General features: G+C 46.0%; 1 protein-coding gene across 1 annotated transcript in view; it reads left to right on the top strand.

Annotated features, from left to right (window-relative positions):
- LOC142664530 (uncharacterized) overlaps nt 1–21,713 on the top strand; it is a 162,294-nt gene that overhangs the window by 122,147 nt on the left and 18,434 nt on the right. Inside the window, exons 5-6 of the mRNA XM_075843686.1 lie at nt 2,220–2,317; nt 2,484–2,595. Coding sequence (XP_075699801.1) covers nt 2,220–2,317; nt 2,484–2,595 — 210 coding nt within the window. The remainder of the gene's footprint in view (nt 1–2,219; nt 2,318–2,483; nt 2,596–21,713) is intronic.

Here is a 21,713-nt window from a genome sequence, read left to right as displayed (position 1 = left end):
ACAGAATGATTGACAGCTTTTCCTTTGTGGGCCTGATCATAAAATCTGAGGGTGTGACAGACGTTTCTTGGGGGCCGATGCCGGAGCTCCAAACACACGTTCCTTGCTTTACCTCCTGTCCGGCACATTTGTGGGGAGGAGCAACGCAATCATATTCTGTGACATGCCGCTCATCTGTAGTGCGGAGGATGGGCAGTCGTACCAGGTGTATGTTCCTGCCAGTCATCACTCTCCACCAGGGTGCTAAGCTGGTCATACACATTAGATGTATGTCGCCCGGACCTGCTGACTTTCTAATGTATATGGCGACTTCCCAACTCTCCCCGGACGTCAGATGTTCGGAGAGAGAAGGATCGGGCTGTGGAATTTCAACATGCCGGATCCTTTTGTTAGTAGATAAGTCACTATCAGAGGAGTTTGGCAGCGACTTTCCCCTATTGAAGACACATACACACCCGACCGAGCGTTCATGTACATGGAGGAGGGGAGGATCGATGGTTCACCTGACATCTAGAGTGTATGACCGGCTTTAGACTAGTAGTTCACAAACGAAGAACTTCTGCAGGACGCCGATAATGGCTGCAATTCATTTAAGAAAAAATAGTGTCCTCAAAACTCATATAAAGGGATTAGTAAAGGGTAGAGACTAAAAACTAACTTTAATAATCACCATTTAAGAAGGTTTATATAGACTCATAAAACAGACAGAAAACAAGAGAAGTTACTGATCGTTACAACCTTCCCATACATTCTGTGTTGTACAGTTACTAAGGAGGAAAAAAGTCACAAGTCCATCAAGTGCAACCTATAATCCGACCGTGTCGATCCAGAGGAAGATAAAACCCCCATGAGGAGGATGACAATTGTCTCATTAGGGGAAAACTCCTCCCCCGACCCCAAATCTGGAAATCACAATAAATCCCTGGATCACCGTCCCATCTCCAGAATCTAGTACCATAACTTGTAATATTAAAGAGAACCTCCGGTTATACTGACATTATATAGAAAACTATTATACTGCCGGAGTGTGCCGATAATCGTCTTTCTACATGACGTGTATTATCATCGGCACACTCCGGCAGTATAATAGTTTTCTATATAATGTCAGTATAACCGTGTAAACACTGCGGAACTTCTGACCGGGTTTTCTGTGTGGAGATTCCTCAGCATTTTCACAGGAGATGTTGACATGTTGTAAATTGAGAATCTGCACCGCACTTCTTTTCTGCGTGTTTTTTCCGCAGCGTGTGGATGAGATTTGTTGAAATCTCATCCTCATTGCTGCAGCTGTAACACGCTGCAGATTTTCCCGCAATTAAATACTCTGTAGAAAATCTGCAGCTTATCTGCCCCGTGTGCACATACCCTTTAAAGTGGCACGTCCGATTTGAGAAATGATCCTCTCTCTTAAATAGGCCGTGGATTCCACTCCCGGAGGAGTCCCTGACATCACTCTCCCTGTCCATATATGGACAGAGACGTGAGGGGCTCCCTCTAGGAGCACAATTCTCTGGCAAGGGATTCCGCTCCTAGAGGGAGCTTTAGTGGCGCAATCTACAGGGGGCGGTGGCGCTGTTTACAGGGGTGTGTGGCACTTCCTACAGGGGGGTTAAGGTGCTATCTGCAGGGGTTTGGCATCTAAGTTTGATGAAACTAAGGGGGAGATGTTCTTGCACTTGTGGAGAGAGCCGGCAGACATGAAAGTGCAGCGCTGTACACATTAAATTCTGTCCCATTCTGCCTACGTTTATATATGTGACAACTGCCCGGGCATCAGCAGTTGGGACGTATATAGCCATATGGCTGTTGTGAAGGGGTTAATAATAATGTATAGACAATATTGCCTACAGAGGTGTACACAGGCTTTAAGAGGCTAATAAGCAGTTGACGCCCAGACACTTTTTTTGGTTGTAGGGAACTCTCGATATAGAGGCGCCCTGTGTCCCGCCACTTTCATGTGTATCCACGACCACAGAACACAGATACAGTTAAATACTATGGTGGAGCAGGGAGCCGTCAGCGCCCCGCCATTCACTCTGGTGGGTCACAGTCAACTTTAGGCCTGCGGCTTACAAGATGCAGGATCATCGACACAGGTAGTGAGGACCTCAACATTGTGATTTCGGCTCTGATCGGTAAACAGAAGTGTAGAGAGAAGTGTCTGATATATAGACAGATATACAGTAGTCATGTATTCAGTCACTGTGTGTTTCCTACAGATGGATCCAGTAGGAGAAATCCACCAGAGAGATGTCCCAGTCCTCTGTATTCCAAGGACTGTCCAGAGGAAAATCACAATGTCCCAGAGAATCATCAGGTAGATGAAGCTGAGCCCTATATCAGATCTATATAGGGGGGTGTGGAGGTTTTTGGTTCTGCGGTCATAGATGGGGTCATAGATTTTGGTGGTTTCTTATGTTGATCTGTTAGATTCTTCGCCCTCTCTGCTGTATTGTACTGAATTGTTACATATGTGATATCAGGAGGAAGATCTCACTAATAATAAAGCGCAGGATGATGAAGAAGAGCAGGTGAGGGGCGATCAACCGTGTAAGAGTGAAGTGGAGGAGGAAATTCCAGGAGGTGTTACCAGAGGTCAGTAATAATGAATTTAGAAAGTGAATTGGGAGGTTTGTTAAGGTGGGGTTCCTCCTTAGTTCTACATTCCAGTAAGGGTATGTGCACACGACCACTTTTCAGGTATTATTGAGGCATTTTACGCCTCGAAATACGCCTGAAAAGACGGCTCCAATACGTCTGCAAACATCTGCCCATTGCTTGCAATGGGTCTTAGGATGTCCTGTGCAGACGAGCTGTCACTTTACGCGTCGCTGTCAAAAGACGGCGCATACAATTACGGCCGCGTCAAAGAAGTGCAGGACACTTCATGGGACGTAATTGGAGCCGTTTTTCATTGACTCCAATGAAGAACAGCTCCAAATTCCGTCCGAAAAAGATGCGGTAAAAAATGCAGGTACGAGCAATTACGTCTGAAATTCAGGAGCTGTTTTCTCCTGAAAAAAGCTCCTTAATTTCAGACGGAATTGCCGTTGTCGTGTGCACATACCCTTACACGTCAGACAATGTGTTACACATAGTGCAGGACTTGAGGGAGCTGTGACTGCACATAGAAGTTCTCTACAAGGTGACCTATGGATCCGGGATCTGAGAGAACTCAGTTTAACCTCTTAAACACCACATCAATGCTGATAGGGGCTCGTGGGGTCACAGCACATTTTTTGTGTTGTCCATGTTACATAAAAGTCTACAGTGAAATATAATCCAAAATGTAAAGTCGTCCCATGGTATGTCTCCCTCTCCTTGTATGTGTAATACAACTGTCCCCCTCCCCTCCACTTGTCTCTATGGAGATCCCTTTCATAGTCTATGCAGAGGATCCCCCGTTATGATGCCCATACAATGTATGACACACATGCCAGGAGCTCTGTAGATTGTATGAACAGCTGACTATGAAGAAGATGATAGTTACGATACCCATACCGACAAAGCGAGAGGATGGGGGAGGGGGAGAAGATTTACAAGCCAGGAGCTCTGTAGAAGGCATAAGTGTATCAGAAATAATCTACAGATTTCACCTCTGAGAAAGAAGCGGTTATAGCATAGACCGAAAGAGAGGGAAGTCCAGATTGGAGAGGCTGCAGTACAGGAAACACAGGCTCTGGATGCTGAGGAGCCTGTGTACGGGAGCGCGCCTGAGGTGTGCTGGGAAGATTGGGAGCGCGCCTGAGTTGTGCTGGGAAGATTGGGAGCGCGCCTGAGGTGTGCTGGTAAGATTGGGAGCGCGCCTGAGGTGTGCTGGGAAGATTGGGAGAGCGCCTTAGTTGTGCTGGCAAGATTGGGAGCGCAGGACACAGCCCCTACTATCCAGTGGATTTAAAAGAGCAGAGCAGCAGAAAAATAATTTTTGAACGTCCTTTTATTTTCCTAGGACGTTACAAGGCTTCTAAGTTTAGCAGCAATTTCTCACATTTCCAAGAAAATTTCAAAAGCCTGTTTTTTTTTTTTAGGGACCGGTTCAGTGCTGAAGTGGCTTTAAGGGGCCTATATATTAGAAACCCCCATAAAACATTCCATTTAAAATCTGCACCCCGAAAAGTATTCAAAACAGCAGTTTCTTAACCATTTAGGCGTTTCACAGGAATGAAAGCAAAGTGAAGGTGACATTTCAAAAAAAAATTTGTAATTAAATTCTAATGCTTTTTTTTTAGGATTTTGCAGCTTTCTTTTTATTACATAATATTTTAGGCACCATGTCAGGTTTAAAGAGGTCTTGTGGTGTCAAAACATAGGAAAAACCCCAAATATACACCATTTTGGAAGCTACAGCCCACAAGAAAGGAATCTAGGGGTGTAGTGAGCATTTTGACCCTTCGGGTGTTTCATAGATTTTATTAGAAATGGGCAGTGAAGATGAAAAATATATTTTTCCAGTACATCCCTCATGACAGCACTACAGGAGGTTGCCCTATTGACCTCTGTAGGGACAGGAAGACAGAGAGGTTAAAAGGCCCCTTCCACCACCCACTTGCCAGTGTTCTTCCTGTCCCCACAGGGTCAGGAGCAGAGAGACGTCGCTCCTGTGTTACTGCAGGAAAGAAAACTCGGGCAGGGGGCAAGATCGGGGGGTCCGTGCACTCCCCCTTCTCTTCCCCCTAAAGCCCAGGCTAACACCCCTCGAACGAGGGGTCCCTTAGCTCCCACCCTGAGACACCTACCGGAGGAATCCTAGGCAGGGTTCGGGTAGTGTGTGGGGGCTGGGTTTTCCCAAGCAGGCTTCGGCCTGGCCGCGGACCAGGCGGGGACCGGCAGCTCCATAAACGTGGCTGCACTCCAAAGGAAAACATGCTGGAGACTAATAGCCGACCGGAGATGACGTTGGGCTACTTCCGGTCCGTGGCCATCTTGGAAGGCGGGAAATTCAAAACGCCCGCATTTAAAGGGACATGCACAGGTATGTAGTTAGAGCTGATAACTCTAACTTGGATTATTTTTGTGGATTGCATATTGCATTGCCTGTTACCTGTCGCGGTATGGAACTTCCTCGTCCTGATGGAACTCCAGATATGTCCCAGGGCCACGTGAGTCTCACCCTTGGGGAAGGGTTATGACCCCTTATGTATGTACACCATACTTTACCTACCTTCTGTTTTCTCTAGGAAAAAGATTCCTCTCAGAGACAAACTGATAAAAAGAAGGTTAAAAAATGTGCGACTTGTGCAAAAAAATTGCCAGAGTCCCATAGGAAACAATTGTGTCAGGATTGTATTGCAAAAATACTAAAGGAGGAACAACCAACGTTCATGTCTGAACTTAGGGCTATGATTCGTGAAGAAGTGGGTCAGTCAGTAGCCTCCCTCGCCCCTCCGCAAGATTGAAGTGGATCAAAAATATTGTCCTCCTTCTCAGGGGTCTGACTCTGAGCAGGAGTGTTATTACCTATCGGAGGGTGAGTTAGAAGAAGGAGAGGAACTCTTGCCTTCAACTTCTTCCACTCAAGAGAAAAAATTCTTCTTCTCTTCCGAGATGTCGGATACCTTAATTCAAGCAATACGGGAAACCATGGATATTCCCGAAGAAGACCAACCACATACCATCCAGGATGAGATGTTTGGAGGTCTAACGGAAAAGAAAAGAAAACAAGGGTTTTTCCGGTAAACGAAAATCTTAAAAGAATGGTGACAACTGAATGGGAAGATTCAGAAAAAAGGCTCTTAATTTCTAGAGATTTTAAAAACAGACTTCTCTTTGATCCAGAGGACACTAAGCCTTGGGATGAGATCCCAAAAGTAGATGTCCCAGTAGCCAGGGTTGCTAAAAAAACCGCAATCCCATTTGAAGATTCCTCGCAGTTGAGGGACGCCATGGACCGAAAGGCAGACGGACTACTGAAAAGAGCGTGGGAATCTTCCTCTGCCTTGATCTCAACTAATATCGCGGCCACATCAGTAGCAAGAGCAATGTTTATATGGCTAAACCAGCTAGAGACCCATTTGATGATGAAGACATCACGACAAGATCTATTAGAATCTCTACCTTTACTAAAAAATGGCAACCGGATTCTTGGTAGACGCTTCAGCGGAATCTATTAGATTTGCTGCCAGGAATGGGGCTCTCTCAAATGCTGCTAGAAGAGCATTATGGCTCAAAATGTGGTCAGGAGATACGAAGTCCAAGAACAAATTGTGTTCTATCCCGTTTACAGGGTCTCTGATGTTCGGTCCTCTCCTCGATAACATGCTGGAAAGTGCAACAGATAGGAAAAAGGGGTTTCCTGAAGAGAAACCAAAAAAACCCCCTCAGTTTGGAAGATTTCGCCAACAGAGGGATCCTACCTTACAGAACTACAGCGGGAAAGGGAAGTCCGGTCGCTGGAGTTACCCCAAAGGAAAAAGGGGTCGAGGATATCTCCTTAACCCAAATAATTCATTCCAGCCCTCAAAGCAATGACGCCAAGAGCATAGGAGGAAGACTCCTACAATTTTATCCCAAATGGTCGAGAATAACCCAGAACCCCTGGGTTCTAAAGATCATAGAAGAAGGGTACAAAATAGAATTTTCCTCCATTCCTCCGGAGAAATTTCTAATAACCCAGTACCAAGCAAAAGACCTTCATCAGATCCTTATCCAGGACGTCCAGAAACTACTCAAATTGAGAGCCATTTCTCCAGTTCCCCACAACGAAATCTGCAAAGGCCACTATTCAAAAATATTCTTAGTCAAAAAACCAAGCGGTTCCTACAGGCCAATTATCAACCTGAAGGTCCTAAACAAATGGGTGAAATATCGAAAATTCAAGATGGAGTCTATCAGATCAACGATTCCTCTAATAAGAGAAGAGGCATCAATGTGTACGATCGATTTAAAGGATGCGTATTATCACGTTCCTATCCACCCCGCGTACCAGAGATTCCTCCGATTCGCAATTCAGGACGGTCCTTCCATTCTCCACTTACAGTTTGTCTGCCTCCCCTTCGGCATTTCCTCCGCCCCCAGAATTTTTACAAAAGTTATTGCAGAGATCATGGCATTCATAAGAAGTCAAGGTATAGTAATTATCCCATATCTAGACGACTTCTTGTTGACGGTAGATACTCCGGCTATCTTAGTCAGTCATCGGTCACAGGTTCTTTCCCTACTACAGGAATTGGGATGGATAATCAACTTTCAGAAGTCGAGTCTTCCTCCCCAGAAACAGAAGGTCTTCTTAGGAGTACTGCTGGACTCCTCCCTTCAACATTCCTTCCTCCCAAGAGAGAAACAAATACTCCTACTGGCAGAAGTAAGGACATTTTTGGGGAAAGACGCCTGTTCCATAAGGGAATGTATGCAGATGTTGGGAATGATGACGTCTTGCATCCAATCTATTCCATGGAGCCAATTTCACTCCAGACCCTTACAGAATCTGATCTTGTCCCAGTGGGATCGAAAACAAAACTCCCTGAATTCAAAAATTCTAATTTCCGAGACTGTGAAATCATCCCTCCTGTGGTGGCTCTGCACAAACAACATAGACAAGGGAGTCCCCTGGAGAACTTCTCCTTATGTAGTGATTACCACAGATGCCAGCAAACACGGCTGGGGGTCGGTAATCCAAGACCAACACTTTCAGGGCACATGGCCTGTTCAAATGAAGATGATGTCCTCAAACTTCAAAGAACTAAGAGCCGTATGGGAGACACTTAGAAGAGCTTCACCCATCATAAAAGGGAAGCATATAAGAATTTTATCGGACAACACGACAGCAGTGTCCTTTCTTCGCCATCAAGGGGGAACAAGACACACTCTTCTTCAGGCCCTCTCTACACAAATTTTCAGTTGGGCAGAAGAAAATGTCCTATCAGTCTCTGCAGTCCACCTAAAAGGCTCAGAGAACCTATCAGCAGATTTCCTGAGTCGGGAAAAAGTAGACCCTGGAGAATGGTCCCTAAACAGGGAAGTCTTTCTGTCCCTAACCCGAAATTGGGGTTATCCACAAATAGACCTGTTTGCCACGAGGAAAAACTCTCAAGTAGAGACATTCTTCTCCCTAAATCTCAGAGACAACCCATTGGGAGTAGATGCATTGTCCCAACCCTGGGACATGGATCTGGCCTATGCCTTTCCTCCGTTTCCTCGAATACCAATGGTATTAAGAAAAATCCAGGAAGATTTGACAAAGCTCATCATTATTCTTCCCTATTGGCCAAAAAGAAGTTGGTTTCCAATCGTAAAATACCTAGCGTTGGAAGACCCTATCATGCTCCCAGTCAAGGAGAATCTTCTCTCCCAGGGTCCCTTATTTTTTCAGGGAATAGAAACTCTGAAATTGTCAGCCTGGATCCTGAAAGGCAGATCTTGAGGAACCACGGTCTGTCAGATGAGGTAATTTCAACTATCTTATCAAGTCATAAAGAAGTTACCTCTAAAATCTATCAAAACATTTGGAAGAAATTCTGTTCCTGGCATGGAAACCCAGGACCAGACCCCTTTTCTCCCAACATTGCGAAAATCCTAGATTTTTTACAATCGGGATTCAAGAAAGGGCTTAGCCCTAGTACCTTAAAAGTACAGATTTCAGCCTTAGGTAATATTTTTTAACACTCCTCTTGCTGAACATCAGTGGATCAGAAGATTCACCCAAGCGGTCTCTAAACTGAAACCTTCCCTAAAGAAATCAGTTCCTACCTGGGATTTGAATGTGGTGTTTACCAACTCTTTGTGAGCCCCCCCCCTTTGAGCCGCTCGACACAATTAGTATGCATTTTTTAACTCGAAAAACTGCATTCTTAGTCGCTATTACTTCAGCAAGAAGGATTGGAGAAATACAATCTCTGTCAGTCATAGAACCGTACCTAAAAGTACAAGAGGATAAGATCATCCTAAAGCTGGATCCTTCCTTTATTCCAAAGGTATCTACTGCTTTCCATAGAGAACAAGAAATAATTCTACCTTCCTTTTATCCAGATCCAAAAAACCAACAAGAAGAAAAATTCCATTGCCTGGATGTCAGGCGAACAATTCTTCAGTATCTGGATAGAACCTCCTCCTGGAGACTAGATAAAAATCTATTTCTCCTGTTTGGGGGAAAGAATAGAGGAAAGAAAGCCTCAAAAGGCTCTCTAGCGAGATGGGTAAAAACCACCATACAAGAAGCCTACAAGTCCCAAGGACTATGTGCCCCACAAGGCATCAGAGCCCATTCAACGAGGGCAGTTTCGGCATCCTGGGCAGAAAGAAGAGAAGCCTCTATGGACCAAATCTGCAGAGCTGCCACTTGGTCAAGCCATCATACGTTTTGCAAACATTATAGGCTCGATGTTCTGTCCGATACGGATTTAAGTTTTGGACGGAAAGTCCTTCAATCCATAGTCCCGCCCTGAGCATTATAATCTGGTATTGCTCCTGTAGTGCTGTCATGAGGGATGTACTGGAAAATAGCAATTAGACCTACCGGTAATTGTATTTCCAGGAATCCATCATGACAGCACCATTACATCCCTCCCTTATTGAATTCTGATTTGTGCATTTAACATGTCAGTTATTATCCCTAGAAATAAAATAGGGTTGCATCCATCCTGGTGTAGTAATTGAAAAACACTGGCAAGTGGGTGGTGGGAGGGGCCTTTTAACCTCTCTGTCTTCCTGTCCCTACAGAGGTCAATAGGGCAACCTCCTGTAGTGCTGTCATGATGGATTCCTGGAAATACAATTACCGGTAGGTCTAATTGCTATTTTTTCCAGTAAGATGTAGTTTTAGCTCAATTTGTTTTAATTTCCACAAGGAAAAAAAAAGAAGAAAAAGAACCTCCACTTTTGTAAAGCAACACCCCATATGACAACACCCCATATGTGCTCATAAACTGCTGTTTGGACACACGGCAGGGCTCAGTAGGGAAGGAGTGCCATTTGGATTTTGGAATGTAGATTTTGCTGAATTGGTTTCTGGACGCCATGTCACATTTGCAGAGCCCCTGTAGTACCAGTTCAGTGGAAATCCCCCGAAGGTAACTCTATTTGGGATACTACACCCCTTGAGGAATTCAATGGATATAGTTAGAATTTTGACACCAAAGGTTATTTTTGCTGAATTAATTAGTATTAACCCCTTTAGGACACAGCCTATTTTTGCCTTGTGGACACAGATGATTTTTTCAAATCTGACGTGTCACTTTATGTGGTAATAAATCCGGAATGCTTTTGCCTATCCAAGAGATTCTGAGATTGTTTTCTCGTGACATATTGTACTTTATGTTAGTGATAAAATTTTGACGATAAATTCAATATTTATTTGTGAAAAACTTCACATTTTAGCTAAAATTTTCATTTTTCTAAATTTAAATGTATTTGTTTGTAAAACCGATAGTAATACCACACAAAATAGTTACTAGTTCACATTTCCCATATGTGTACTTTATGTTTGCATTGTTTTTTTTCACGTCCTTTTATTTTTCTAGGACGTTACAAGGTTTAGAACTATAGCAGCAATTTCTCATATTTTCAAGAATATTTCAATAGGCCATTTTTTTAGAAAGTCCCCATAAATCACCCCATTTTGAAAACTGCACGCCTCAAGGTATTCAGAACCACATTCAGAAAGTATTTTAACCCTTAAGGCGTTTCACAGGAATTAAGGCAAAGCAGAGGTGAAATTTACAAATTTCATTTTTTTGGCCAAAATTCATTTGTAATAAAAAAAAATCTGTAACACAGAAGGTTTTACCGGAGAAATGCAACTCAATATTTATTGCCCAGATTCTGCACTGGCCTCAGAAGCAAAGGAGCACCTAGTGGATTTTGGGGCCTCCTTTTTTTTAGGAACATATTTTAAGCACCATGTCAGGTTTGAAGAGGTCTTGTGGTACCTAAACAGTCGAAACCCCCCAAAAGTGACCTCATTTTGGAAACTACACCCCTCAAGGCATTGTAGGGGTATAGTTAGCATTTTGACCCTAAAGTTTTTTTTGGAGAATTTAGTGGAATTAGGCTGTGAAGATAAAAATCACATTTTTTTTCTTGTGGAAACATAATTTTTTCATTTTTACAAGGAATAAAGGAGAAAAAGCACCCCAACATTTGTATAGCAATTTCTCCCGATTACGGCAATACCCCACATGTGGTCATAAACTGATGTTTGGACCCACAGCAGGGCTCAGGAGGGAAGGAGCGCCTTTTTGATTTTGGAGCGCAGATTTTGCTGGATTGGTTTTCAGTGCCATGTCGGGTTTGCAACGCCCCGGAGGGACCAAAACAGTGGAAACCCCACAAAAGTGACCCTATTTTGGAAACTACACCCCTCAAGGAGTTTTTCTAGGGGTATAGTGAGCATTTTGACCCCACAGGATCTTTTTTAGAGCTAAAGTAACCAAAAAACAGCGATTTTGTCGCTTTACATTCTTTATTTCTTACAGCCTTCACCGTGCTCAATAAATTACGTTTTACTTTATTCTGCAGGTTGGTACGATTACGCCGAAACCATATGTGTTTAGTTTCTTAAGTTTTGCAGCGTTTGTGCAATAAAATTAAGTTTCTATAAAATAATTGCGACTTTTTGATCACTTTTTATTCTATATCTTGAGAGGGGTGGTGACCAAAAAATAGTGATGCTGACAGAGTTTTCCGTTTATTTTGTTTGCGGCGTTCACCGTGCGTAAAAAATAACATTATAGTTTCATAGTTTGGGTCGTTTATGAACACGGTGATACCAAATATGTGTACTTTTTTTTTTAACTGTTTCATTTGTTTCCTATAATATATGACTGATTACAGGAAAACAAAAACTTTTATTTTTACACTTTTATAAAACCTTTTGTAATTAACTTTTTTTTTACTTTTTACACTTTCTTTTTTTACCTGCAGTTCTGATCGCTGCTAGAATACAGTACACTACCTAGTTTTGGGTATTCCAACTGTCAGTGTGACGTCGCAGTCACTCTGACAGTAAGTTTACGAGGACCAGCCTGAGGCTGGTCCTCATAGGCTTCCATACATGGCAGACCCAGAGGCTGTTGCCTGGCCTCCGGATGCCATCACAAGCATCAGCAGCCCCCACAATTGCATGGGGGCTGCAGATGTGCTACAAACGTGGTGATGGCAATCGAGCACCACATTTAATGGGTTAATTGCCGAAATCAGCGACGATGAGCCGCTGATCGGCAACACTGGAGTGTCCGCTGTCGGGGACAGCTGATCTCCCAGTTCCCGATGCACACCTTGTCGCCGACAGTGTTCATTGGGAACGACACAGTAACTTCCTGTCACTCTGACACGAAGCCTATCCGTTGGTCCTGATGAGCTTCCGTCCATGGCAGAGACGGAAGCCATTGTTTGGCTTCCGTTTGCCATGCTAACTATCGGCAAACCCCGCGATTTCGGTCTGCCGATATGCTAGAAACCCCTAAAATTTGGCGATTGCAACCGATCGCCGAATTTAAGGGGTTATTAACGGAAATCAGCGGCAAAGGACCGCTGGTCGGCAAGAGCAGTGTGTCAGCTGTCAGCGACAGCTGACCTCCCGGTTCCTGGTGCACACTGTCGCCGACAATGTGCACCGGAAACCACTCCGTAACTATGCGTCCTCGTGAGGGAAGTAACCTCCCGCAACGACGTACAGTTACTTACTCTTGCGGGTGGGGGTTAAGAAATAGTTTTAGATCAACATTTGGAGCGTGGATTTTGCTTGGTAGTGCCCCTTTTGTGACTTTCTCTCTTTTGTAATTTGGGAAATTTTGCTTGGAAAGTGAAGCCCTGGTATGATACGGGCGCCCACGCTACTGGCAGATGTGCTATGGCCCTCCCCTTCCTGGTTCCTAAATACTAGGTCCTTGATAACTACTTCTAGAAACTGAAGGAATGTTCCCCTTTGACCTGCACATAGGGATGTTTTTTCAGCACCGCCTTACTAGTGCCATAACTTTTTTGTTATTTCTAGCCACATAACTGGATCAGGGTCTTTTTTCCTGGGACGATCTATAATTTTTACTGGCATCATTATCTGGGAGGCTAGGGACCCAAAAAATGTTTCCTTATTTATTTTTCTTTTTATGGTGTTTCCCGTGCAGTATAAATTACGTTAACTTTATTTGGCGAGTCAGTACGTTTACGGCGTTATAAAATTTATATAGTTTTTTTATGTTGTACTACAGGAAGGAATATTCCTCCACGTCAAGCTGTTTTTTACTCTACGCATTTCTAGAGCCATAACTTTTTTTTAATTTTCGGTTGTTGGAGATGTGTGAGGGCTTGTTTTCTGCGGGACAAGATGCAGATTTTATTTGTTCCATTTTGGGTCAAATGCAACTTTTTGATGACTTTTTTTTATTTCATTTTTTGGAAGAGGAAATTTAACGAAAACAAGCAATTTGTCACGTTGTCACTGGGCCGTACCGCCTTGACGATATGGCAGCTGGCCAACAGGATACAAGTCAAAGTCTATAGTTCGGATAGGTGTACCTGTGGTAAATTCTGACAGTAGCGAAGATGGGCTCGGATAGGACCTTAGCAGCGGGCAGACACTAGGCGTAGTATGGCAAAATAGGCATAGTACTCCGCACAACACGACTTCAACTCTAGACAGCACTTGGACCAGGATAGCACAAGATATAGGATACAGGAAGCAGGAACTGGAACACTGGGAACTGGAAAACACTTAAGGGACCATTTGCAGAGACGAACATAGGTAAACGACAACAACTCTCAGGCAACGCAGGGAGGGGCAGTGCCTTTATAGTCCAGGATCATGGGCGAATTTGGTAACAGATTGAGGTGCGCGCGCTGGCCCTTTAAGACCGAGCGCGCAGGTGCACCCTACGGGACACAGAGTGAAATGGAAGTGAGTGCTGGCGTCTCCTGAGGAGGAGATGCGGGCCAGCGCTCACTGATCCATGGCTGCGGCCGTCAAGAGGTGAGTACAGTATCCCCCCTCTTACGCCCCCTCCTCTTGGGACCAGAGCGGGAGAGAATCTTCTTCAGGAGGGTAGGGGAATTGAGGTTCTCCTCTGGTTCCCAGGACCTCTCTTCTGGACCAAACCCCCTCCAATCCACCGAATAAAAAGTTATTTCTCCTACTCTCCTGGTTTCCAGGATCTCCTTAACCCTGACGGTATCTGATGAACCGCTGGGAGCAACTGCAGGACTAGGAATCTTGGTGTAGCCGTTCAGGACCACAGTCTTCAGGAGGGAGACATGGAAGGAGTTGGGGATCTTGAGGACAGGAGGCAGCCGAAGCTTGTAGGAGACAAGGTTGATCCATTGCAAGATCTCGAAGGGTCCGAGGAACCTTGGAGCAAACTCGTATGATGACACCCTCAGGCCGATATTTCTGGAGGACAGCCAGACCTTGGTACCTGTAAGAAACCTGGGAGGTTGTCCTCTCCTTGTGTCTGCCTTACGTTTCATGCGGTCTACCGCCAGCAGAATGGAGGATCGGGTCTAGAGCCAGATCTGCAGGAAGTCCCTAAAAGCAGAATCCGCTGCAGGCACCTCAGACATCATAACGGACACTGGGAAAGGAATTTGTGGGTGTTGGCCGTAGACTATGAAGAACGGTGTAGTTATTGTGGACTCGCTTGTATGGTTATTGTACGAAAATGCGGCCCAAGGAAAAAGCTGCACCCAGTCATCATGCTGTCTGGAGATGGTGTCGTAGGTAGTTCTCCATGATCTGATTGATCCTCTCGACTTGACCATTGGACTGATGATAGTAGGCTGAGGAAAAGTCCAAATTTACATTGAGGTGTTTACAGAGGGCTCTCTAGAACCTTGAGGTGAACGGAAACCCCCGATTAGACCCGATATGCCGCTGTAAGCCGTGCAGGCGGAAGATGTGTTGGATGAAGTGGTTGGCCAGTCGTGAAGCAGAAGGTTGGCCAGTCGAGAAGCAGAAGGTAGACCGGTCAGCGGAACGAAGTGAGCCTTCTTCGAAAATCGGTCCACCACCACCCAGACCACACTGCATCCCGCAGAGGCAGGTCCGTAACAAAGTCCATTGCTATATGCTGCCAGGGAGCATCGGGCATAGGCAGCGGCTGGAGCAGGCCAGCAGGTTTGGAGTGAGCAACCTTGTTCGTTGCGGACACCGAGCAGGATGAAACAAAGTCCATGATGTCTTTGGGCAGCGTGGGCCCCCAGAAATTACGTGCAATCAGGTCTCTGGTTTTACGGGTAGCCACGTGATCTGCCAGTCTGGAGCTGTGTCCCCAGCGGAGGATTCTCCCTCTGTCTGCCAGGTGCACAAATGTCCTCCCCGGAGGGATGTTTCTAACTTGCAGGGGGTTGACAGAGACAATGCAAGACGGATCAATAATATTTTGTGGAGACTCCATGGTGTCCTCTGTCTCGAACAACCTGGACAAGGCATCGACCCTCACATTCTTGTCGGCCAGATGGTAGTGGAAACTTGAACCGAGCAAAGAACAGTGACCACCTGGCCTGATGAGAGTTCAGCCATTGGGCTGTCTGGAGATAGGTGTGATTCTTGTGGTCCGTGAATATCAAGATGGGATGAACTGCGCCCTCTAGTAGATGCCTCCACTCCTCCAGGGCCAATTTGATGGCCAATAACTCCCGATACCCAATCGAGTAGTTGCGTTCTACGGAAGAGAAGAGTTTAGAGTGATAACCACATACCATTGCTTGCCCTTGGAACCTCTCTGGAACAGGAGTTCACCACCACCAACAGAGGAGGCGTCCACCTTCAACTAAAACTGTCGAGATACATCAGGATGATGGAGGGTGGAGGCTCACGTGAAGGCACTCTTCAGGCTATTAAATGCGGATTCCCCCTCTGGAGTCCACACCTTGTCGTTCATGCCTTTCTTGGTGGGGGTAGAGATGGGAGATGTCAGTGAGGAGAGGTTCGGGATGAACTGCCGGTAAAAATTGGCAGATCCCAGAAAACGCTGTATGGACCTTAAGCCTTGAGGGCGTGACCATTCCAGTACGGCCTTTACTTTTTACGGATTCATCTTGAGACCTTGGTCCGAGATTGTGTAGCCCAGGAAGTGTAGAGAACTCCTCTCAAACATGCACTTCTCCAGCTTGGCATACAGACGATTTTCCCTCAATCGCAGCAGAACTTAACGGACATGTCTCTGATGAGTCAACGGGTCTGGGGAAAAAATTAAGAGATCATCAATATAGACTGCAACACAATCATAGGGGAGATCCCGGAAGATGTCATTGACAAATTCTTGGAAGGCCGCGGGAGCATTACACAAGCCAAAAGGCATCACCAGATGTTCATAGTGCCCGTCTCGGGTGTTAAATGCTGTCTTTCATTCGTCACTCCGGTGAATTCGGATTAGGTTGTAGGCCCCATGCAGATCTAGTTTGGAGATTTTTTTAGCTCCTCCTATGCGGTCAAAAAGCTCTGAAATCAATGTCCAACGGATATCTATTCTTGACCGTGATCTGGTTGAGACCCCAGTAGTTAATGCAGGGTCGCAGAGAGCCGTCGTATTTCTTGACGAAGTAGAATACGGCTCCTGCCGGGGCTTAGGACTTCCGTATGAAATACTTCTCCAGAACCTCCTTAATATAAGCGGAAATGGACTGAGTCTCTGGCAAAGAGAGAGGATATATCCTACCAAGGGGAAGGGATGCATCAGGCACCCGTTCGATAGGACAGTCATGCGCCCGGGGTGTGGGCAGTGACTCCGCCTCCTTCTTCCTGCAGACATCCGAGAACATAGCATAATTAGAGGGCAATCCTGTCAAAGATTGAGGAGGAGGAGGCGGGGCCAGATGGAGCAGTCAAGGCAGTTGGGACCCCACTGGAGAACCTCTCCGGAATTCCAGTCCAGAACTGGGGCGTGTAGTCGGAGCCAGGGCAGGCCAAGCAGTACAGGTTTGACGGCCTTGGGTAGAACAAGAAATGAGATGAGTTCGGAACGCAGAGCCCCTACCTGAAGCCTCAGCGGTCTGGCAGAGGTAGCCCATTCACCGAGGCGACAATCAATGGCCTCTCCAGAGAGGTCGTAGGCAACTGGAGGAGATCCACTAGATCCTTGAAGATAAAACTGGCTGCGGACCCAGAGTCAAGATAGGCAGAGACCAAGTGGTTCTTCTCGCCGGACGCAATCGTCACGGGGATAGACAGTTTAGAAGAAAAGTGTCTGTCCAGCCCAGTATCGCGTAGGATTGTCTCCCCAATCAATCCTAGGCATTGGGGTTTTTTGGCTTCTGAGGACACAGGCGCACAACATGGCATCCGAAGCCGCAATAAAGACAAAGTCCCGAAGTGCATCTGCGCTTTTTCTCCTGAACGGATAATTTAAGCCAGTCTACCTGCATAGGCTCCTCAGGTGGGCCACCTGGTGAGGGTAACAGGAACTGCTGGAAGGTAGGAGCCAGCCTAGGGAGTCTTCTCACCCGACGAATCTCCTGGCATCGTTCCCGGAGCCTCCTATCAACCCGGATGGCAAGCAAAATGAGGGCGTCCAGGTTGGTTGGCAGATCACGAGCAGCCAGTTCGTCCTTGATCTCGGACGACAATCCCTGCCAGAATGTAGCCACCAGGGCCTTGTCGTTCCAGGACAGCTCTCCTGCCAGGGTATGGAATTGAATGGCGTACTCTCCCACGGAGGTGTCTCCCTGGCGCAGGTTCAGCAAGGAGGCCGCTGCCGACGAAACTCGTCCAGGTTCCTCAAACACAGTACAAAATGTCCGGAGGAACCCCTGGAAGTCACGGGTCTCTGCTCCCTGTCCTTCCCAGATCGGGTTCGCCCACGCTAGGGCCTTGCAAGTAAGCAGAGAAACAATGAAGGCAATCTTGGCGCCATCAGTCGGAAATGCTCTGGCATGAAGAGAGAAGGGGATCTGCCACTGATTGAGGAATCCCCTGCAGGTACTTGCGTCTCCGTTGTAACGTTGCGGTAGTGGTAGAGAGAATCGGGGATCAACCCTGGTGCTGACAGGAGGTGTAGAAAGAGGATCAGTTGGAACAGGAGCTGAGGAGGCTGCATCTTGTTCAGCAAGCCGCTGTCCAGTGGAATTCACTGGGGGAGGAGTTGGTCCTGTCGTGGACGCAGGTCTCCCAGATCGGCCTAGTCTTAGGCTGACCAGCGGACTCCATGGCCTAAGCGTATTGTCACGTTGGGTGCGTGGACCCATTGGGCCGTACCGCCTTGACGGTATGGCAGCTGGCCAACAGGATACATGTCAAAGTCTATAGTTCGAATAGGTGTACCTGTGGTAAGTTCTGACAGTAGCGAAGATAGGCTCGGTGGGACCTTGGCAGCAGGCCGACACTAGGTGTAGTATGGCAAGACAGGCATAGTACTCAGCACAACACGACTCCAACTCTAGACGGCACTTGGACCAGGATAGCACGGGAGACAGGAAGCAGGAATGGGAACACTGAGAACTGGTAAGCACTTAAGGGACCATTTGCAGAGACGAACATAGGTAAATGACAACAATGCTCAGGCAATGCAGGAAGGGGTAGGGCCCTTCTTACAGTCCAGGATCATGGGCTAATTTGGTAACAGATTCAGGTGCGCGCGCTGGCCCTTTAAGAGCACCCCACGGGACACAGCAGAGTGAAATGGAAGTGAGCGTTGGTGTCTCCTGAGGAGGAGATACGGGCCATTGCTCACTGATCCATGGCTGCGGCCGTCAGGAGGTGAGTAATCCTGATGGTCCGCGGCCATGGGTGTTACACAATTATGTAATTCTTTTTAGAAAATTGTAAGTATTATTTTTTCAGCATTCACCGTACGCCATAAATGACATGTTAACTTTATTCTGCCGGGTCGATACGATCACGGCGATACCAAATCTATATCATTTTTGTTTTTTTTAGTATTCCAGCTTTTGCACAATAAAATCACTTTAAAAAAAAAAAAACAACAACATAAAACCATTTGCCATAGTCTAAGATCTATAAAAAAAATTATTTTTGCGTCGACAAAGCTGTGTCGGGGCGTTTTTTTTGCAGGACGGAATGTCATTATATTTGTTCTATTTTGGGGTAAATGTGAGTTTTTCATCACTCTTTATTCCATTTTTTAGGAGTAGATGTGACTTACAAACAGCGATTCTGGTGTTATTTTTTTATATATTTTTTTCTTCTTGTGCATTCACCGTGTGGGATAAATGACATAATAGTTGTAAAAGATCTGCCAGGCACAACTTCTGTATCAACGCCCATAGATAATTAGTCTGCACCTGCTTCTATGTCTGTGAGACTGACTCCATCTTCCACCACTCAGGATGGCAGGCTTAGGAGTGGGAGAGCCTATCACAGCCTGGCCAGACGGAGCTAGCTCCCGCCCTCTGTCTATGTATACCTGCCTTTCCTGTTCCTCCTTGCTTGTGATTCTTCTCTGTTGGTTTCCTGGCCCTGCTGCAGCTTCTTGTACTACTTGTCCCTGCTTCGTATTGACCCTGGCTTACTGACTACTTTCCTGCTCTGCGTTTGGTACCTCGTACACTCCTGGTTTGACTCGGCTTGTTCACTACTCTCCTGCTCTGCGTTTGGCACCTCGTACTCTCCTGGTTTGACTCTGCTCGTTTACTACTCTTGTTGCTCACGGTGCTGCCGTGGGCAACTGCCCCGTTTCCCTTTTGTTCTGTGTTCCCTTGTCTGGTTGTCTGTCGTGCACTTAGTGAGTGTAGGGACCGTCGCCCAGTTGTACCCCGTCGCCTAGGGCGGGTCGTTGCAAGTAGGCAGGGACTGAGTGGCTGGTACATTAGGGCTCACTTGTCTGTTTCCCTATCCCTGTCATTACAATAGTTTTATAGTTTGTGTCCTTACGGATGCTACGATACCAATTTATGTATTGTTTGTTTTTGGTTTTTTTACAATTATAAAAGGCTTATTATGGGAAAAAATGTTGGGTTTTTAACTTTGAAACTTTTTTATTATACAACATTTTTATTAACTTTTTCACTAAGGGACTTGAAGGCCTGCAACACTGATCACTATACTAATACATTACACTACCTACATAGTGCAATGTATTAGAGCTATTAGTGTGACACTGTCAGCAAGTCAATTAGGACCTGCCAGAGGCAGGTCCTAACAGGCTTCCGGACTTAGCAAACAAGGAGGCCATTGTTAGGCCTCCAGTTGCCATACCAACCATTGGCACCCACATGATCGGCTCGCAGGGGTGCCAGTCGGCTAAAAAACTCTTAGATTCCGTGATTGCTATTGACCTTGGCATCTAAGGGGTTAATCGTGCCGGTTAATTACCTTCTCTCAGAGGGCACTGCACTAGGTCCACCTATTCAGTGCTAGATAGAAACCTCTTTCCTCTTAGAACAGTCTCAATTCTGAGGCCTGCTTCTGACGGCTGTGTTCGGACTGTATGTTGGCTTTATTTCCCTGACCAAATACAGTTCAGGGAGCCAGACTCCTAGCAGCATAATGATGCATGATACTATGAGTCACTGTCTCTCCATGGGACTACTGTACTAAAGACAAAATTTCAGCACGGCATAGTGACTCCTAATATTATAAATAACTATGATGGTAGAAGTCCGGCTCCCTGAACTGTGTTTGGTCCTGGAAATCCATCCGACATACGGTACGAACACGGCCGTGTGAAGCAGGCTTTTAGTGGAATGGATTCAACAATGTACTGGAAAGCTTTATTACAGATTGTGATTGATAACCCCACTCTGTCTATTCATTGTCCACGGCCGCGGACCTAGTCACCCCACTTCATCCAGCAAGACCTAGTGGATCATCTCCAGTTGCCCACTGGAGCTGTCTTTGGCTGTTGCCTCGGTGAATGGTCTTCGTCTGCCTGATCCAATCGTGTCTGAAACCAAGCCGCTGAAGCTCCAAGTTGGAGTCCTTCATACTGAACTGATTGAACTTCCTTGTCTTGCCTAAAGCCATCAATCCGCTTCTACTGGGCCTGCCTTGGCTCCGGCTGCATGCTCCTGTCCTGGATTGGAGTTCCGGAGAAGTTCTTTATGGGTCCCAAATGTCTCCAGCGTTGCCTTTTTCAGATCCACCCCGTCCAGCCTCCTCGGCCTCAGTCATTAGCGGGATTACCTACTTATTTTTCTCAATTTGCAGATGTCTTTAGCAAAAAGGAGGCTGAGATGCTTCCCCCCACACCGGTCTTACGACTGTCTAATTGAACTGTTTCCAAATGCTTCTCCACGTGTATGGGTATATCATCTCTCCTTGCCAGAGACTCAATCCATGTCAGCCTACATCAATGAGAATCTGGAGAAGGGTTGCATATAATAGTCTTCCTCCCCTTCTTTTTAGTTAAGAGGAAAGGCAGATCTCTTCGACCCTGCATTGACTACAGTGGTCTCAACCAGATCACGGTCAAGAACAAATACCCATTGCCACAAATATCCAAACTGTTTGACCGTATACAAGGAGCCAGGATTTTTTCGTAACTAAACTTGCGTGGGGCTTACTATTTGATCCAAATTAGTCCAGGTGACGAGTGGAAAACGGCATTCAGAACTCGAGACGGGCACTACGAATACCTGGTGATGCCATTCGGTTTATGTAACGCTCCCGCGGTCTTCCAGGAATTAGAATATCTTCCGAGATCTCTATGTCTGTGTTGTGGTCTATCTCGATGATATTTTGATTTTCTCTCCAGATCCCACGACTCATCGGAGGCATGTTCGTCAACTTCTACTGTGATTAAGGGAGAATCGTCTGCCAAGCTGGAGAAGTGTGTCTTTGTAAAAAATTCTCTGCCCTTCCTGGGCTACATCATTTCGGATCAAGTTATCAA

This window comes from Rhinoderma darwinii, chromosome 1 (genome assembly GCF_050947455.1).
Source record: "Rhinoderma darwinii isolate aRhiDar2 chromosome 1, aRhiDar2.hap1, whole genome shotgun sequence".
NCBI classification, from domain to species: Eukaryota; Metazoa; Chordata; class Amphibia; order Anura; family Rhinodermatidae; genus Rhinoderma; species Rhinoderma darwinii.
This window is presented reverse-complemented; position numbering and strand designations above follow the sequence as displayed.